General features: G+C 40.2%; 1 protein-coding gene across 1 annotated transcript; it reads right to left on the reverse strand.

The window, feature by feature from the left end:
• Positions 1-3,910: 3,910 nt before the first annotated feature.
• Positions 3,911-4,417, reverse strand: LOC148016769 (uncharacterized). The gene has a single exon (XM_087663926.1). It carries the CDS (start codon positions 4,415-4,417, stop codon positions 3,911-3,913), a length of 507 nt encoding a protein of 168 aa, XP_087520052.1.
• Positions 4,418-4,632: the final 215 nt, after the last annotated feature.

A 4,632-nucleotide genomic window follows, 5' to 3' on the forward strand; every position in this document is an offset into this window, starting at 1 on the left:
CAAAGTCGTACTTGAAGGAGCTAGGGCAATAGTTTGATGAGGTCCATTTTGATTTCTCGAAATAGATTCTGAAAAAAGATGGATAGATTAGTGTGATACGTTTGTATTGTCAGTCCATTGTGAACATATGTATGAACTCATGTTTTTTAAAATTTTATTATGACATGGTATATGTCACAAAAGTTAAATCTCTCTTGTACGTGATTTTGATTAGGTAATTTTCTATCCAAACCCCTAACAACCTCGATGATAGTATGTTGTATCTTCAACTCTCCGAAGTGCAAGAGTATATGATCAAAGCAACGTTCCTAGTGTAGATGAGGATAGTATGCAAATAGAAGGGTCGATATTGTAAGGGGTGGAGGTCGTCGAAAGGTTGGAGCATGTAGAGGATCCAGGATCAGGTAATAATGATGAAAATATAGGAGTCGAAGAATTCTTTCAAAATGAGGACGACTCATCCTTTTGTGATGACCTATCTATCGACCTTCTAGTGTATGCGGAGTTGTGTTAGGAGATTGACATGGAACCATAGGGTACTTTATACTTGGAGCATCCACCTACTCAATTCATTGACGAATCACTTATAAAGGTACATAAGATATATGTTTTAAGTAAGATCATTTTTTGAATATTTATATTACTGTGCTTTGCTTGATTTATATTAATTATGCTAACACCAACTTTTGTCTGTGCAGGTGACCTTTGTGGATATTTGGATCCGCACGATGAGTCAAGATATGAGCAATGAGGAGATACATGAGAACTTCACACGTATGTCTCCAAATCAGATGGCTCGATTCAGAGATATGGCGGACCAGGAGCTATCTCGAACATTATTAGCTTGTTCTATTAGATCTACTTCGGTGCGCTTTCATGCTTCAATTTCCAGTAGACGAGGTCGATGCTCCATACTTGGGTCGGACGGAGGATGTGGTTCTGGGGGATGCTGCAGAGACTGGATGCAATGAGCCTGCGGTTGGCTAGGGATACAAGTGCTAATTCTACCTCTTGTGCAGGTTCAAGAGATCGTGGCTCAAGTGGTTGCTGTGGAGGTACCGACGCAGTGTCTCCATCTCGTCGTTTTGCTGGAGCTGCGTCACCTATGGGATTTGCCACACCTATGGGGATGTCTACTCCAATCACTCTAGATTTTTCTCAACCATCCGCACGTAGCATCCCTATGGGTGCTATTCCAAGAGATACTACCCTTCTAGGTACACTAAATGTAAAGGAGTCTCCTAGATATGTCTAGGAGCCTGGTCGTAGATGGGAGAGGACACATCTTAGGCATACCCGAGAGGGGTATGGATACCTTGTGGATGATAGGACATGAACCGTCATCATGAATGATGAGGGGAGGAGGATAGTGGCTCATATGAGAGAGTTGTGCCAATAATTTTTTTGGCACAACTTCTTAGATCATTAGAAAAACATACCGAAGGGGAGCAAGGACTACATAGTAGCATCCTCGCATGGGAGTTTGTGGTACTTGGCACAGTAAATAGGTTTTCCACAGGTTGGATGATGGAGTGCATGCTTGCGTACATGTCACACTGACCATCGGACATACGCAAGGCATGTAAGAGTGGGGCCTCAAAGCTCGAGTGGCTAGGCACAGATGATTGGCGCCGACTCAGGGAGGAGGGAGGAGGCTATAGATTCTCCAGGATGTTGGAGACAGCAGCGCGAGGTGGTGAGGGTACGACTGGAGGTAGAAATGGTCCATTATCTTGGGAGTGGCAGTCACAAGACTTATCTGGAGGACTTTGTAAGTTTTTCTTTTGTTTTGCTTTCTTATTGTTTTACAATATCCCTTGTACTAACAATCGTATTTCTAACAGTTGTATTTTTTTTTCTTTGCAGCACTCCATTACAAATCATGATTCCATTAGCCTAGAGACTCGATAGGTAGAGAGATATGGTCTCACTGCATTGATCGACAGATTGTATGGACGCGACGGCCCAGTAAGTCACTCATCTTTCTTGTCCATAGTTACTAATTTTAATTAAAATGCATTATTGTGTGGTGGACAGATATATAGTTGTTTCTTTTTTTTGTAGATTCCATTCAATGCTCTTTTGCGGCGGGACGAGGTTTCGGATAATAAGGATCTATAGCTCGCCCTTGAATCTATGGAGCGCACATCGTCTTCTTTTTTAGTCATGTAATTTATGTAGGCATTTTTAATGCACTATCTTATTATCATCCTTTGTATCTTGCCATGATTGTACCGTTGCTTTCATTACCCGATGTTGTATTTATTTTATGTATCAGTCTTATGGATTCAAGTATACTTTGTCTTCACTGAGACGAGCATTGTATACTTTACTGTAACTCTTTTGTTAGGCCCAAATAGAGTACATAGTATTACAATTTTTTTTTTCCTGTAACCGTTGTTGTACCACTACATGAGCACAATGTGAAAAACTCTGGAGTGTAACATCATCCAACTTATTTATTGATGTAAAGAGTCAATGCAATCTGAGTCATTAGTACTAGTGTGAGTGGCATCATGGATTATCCAAAAATACTAGATTTTTGGATAATTTTAGCCTATTTTGTATATTATTTATTGTAAAAATCCAAAAAAGTTAGAAAAGCTTCTAGATTAAGATGGCATGAAAAAATCAAGTTTCTTTTTCAGCCAGTTATTGGATTTTTTTTAAAAAAAGAGAGATTCGTGAAATGGTGCGCGCCGCGATTGCTATTGACAGGTTGAAAACTGCACTTTCACTACAACAGAAATGAGGCATAAACGCGCATGTTAGACGCGCAAAGTCGGGTGCGTCTATCACAGCGTCTATAAGTGCATGTAAATGTGCGTGTAAATGGACGTGAATTTTGCGTCTATATATCTGCGCAAATAGACGCTAATATAGACGCGCCAGCAGATGCACAATTATTTAACCACCTAAAATTAGCAATTCACATAATTAAAAAACCAAAGTTAATAATTATTTAACCACCTGAAATTGATTCTTGAGCATGCACATGTGCGTATGATAAAAACCATAGAATTAAGAATACACATTGAATCATTGAATTAAAAAAATAGAGTTAATAATTACTTTTTCATTACTCTCTAATGAATGGCAGTTCCTTCAGTTGACAAGCCTGATATAAGTAATTAGCGGCAAGTGACAGAAACCTTACAATTAGTAGCAAGCATTGCAATATGTACCTCGTAATTTCTCTACGTACTTGAAGATGATAAAAGATACTTCCTTTTTATTATGGAAAATTCAATTTTAAAATTGACTATTGATTCTTGAGTATGCACGTGTGCGCATGATAAAAACCATAGAATTAGGAATATACATTGAATCAATAAGCAAATTATCTCATCACTCTCTCTTTTTCTCTCTCCTCTCTCTCTCTCTCATTTCCTTTTCTCTCTCCTCTCCCTCTCATTCCTCTCCCTCCCTCTCTCTTTTTCTCTCTCCTCTCTCTCTCATTCCTTTTTCTCTCTCCTCTCCCTCTCATTCCTCTCCTTCCCTCTCTCTTTTTTCTCTCTCCTCTCTCTCTCATTCCTCTCCCTTTCTTGCCCTCTCTCATTCCTTTTCTCTCTCCTCTCTCTCATTCCTTTTTCTCTCTCCTCTCCCTCTCTCATTGGCATGGGAGGTTGGAATACACAAGGCTTACAATGCAAAGTCAGAACACTACAGGGTAGAGGAGTCTGTAAAAAGATAGCTATCAATCAAGTGACACTTTTTGGGTACTAACATGGGCTAACAATATAAGCAACTTGGACCAAGACCATTTCACAAGTGAGCTATTGCCTTATTAATGTTAAATATCACTTTATTGGCTCCTTTACCCTAAATATACTAAAGAAATCTGGACAACCGGATTGGCATTAGGTCCAAGGATAATTATTAAAATGCAGATCATTCATTAGTTTTGAAGCTACAATAAGGTCTCATCTAACGCTGCAGTATCAGCCTCAGATTTTTGCAAATCCTCACCCACCAGCAAATCAATAGTGGCTCCGCCCACATCAACCACAACAAACTTTTCTCCTTCTCTGATGGATACGAATCTAGCATTTTGGAGACAATGCAAAGATGCAGCCTCCTCTGGCTCTAGAACTAGTCTTAATAGATGAGGGCTAGCATCCTCTGAGCATGTTCTGCTTGACACTCCCTTGACCATACCAGCTTCCTGAGCACATTTCCTCATCTTTTGCTTGGCAGCTTCTGCCCATATTGCTGGCACGGAAAGACACCATTGAATATCCTTTATCATCAATTGCCCACCATACCTGTCCCTCAGGTAATGCAAGATAGATTGTGATACTTTCTTGAGGTAGTCGATGATGAGAGACTCAATTAAAAGGCCTTGAGGAAGAGCCTTCGATTTGGATTGACCTTTGTAAGGAGCTTGTTCTGCTAGATATAACTTGAAACCACTCATGAAAGTACTTCCGCAAGGAAGCGATTGCGTGCATCCAACAATCGTCTTGATGGCAATCTGGTTTGTGTTTTGCAGTAGGGCACAGAGGAGGCCTCATGCTGCACGGGCCAGTTGTGGTTGATGTCATGCACAGATGTGGATGTCGTGCAGGGGCCATACCCTCTCTTGCTCTATTTGCCTATTATGTTTAACATCTTATCTCTTTTTCTCTCTCC

This window comes from Lygodium microphyllum, chromosome 23 (assembly GCF_053477565.2).
Source record: "Lygodium microphyllum isolate KBCC chromosome 23, Lygodium_microphyllum_v1.1.10, whole genome shotgun sequence".
Lineage (NCBI taxonomy): Eukaryota > Viridiplantae > Streptophyta > Polypodiopsida > Schizaeales > Lygodiaceae > Lygodium > Lygodium microphyllum.

Coding starts and splice junctions, on each gene's coding strand:
- LOC148016769 (XM_087663926.1), bottom strand. CDS start 4,417: ATGAGTGGTTTCAAGTTATATCTAGCAGAACAAGCTCCTTACAAAGGT.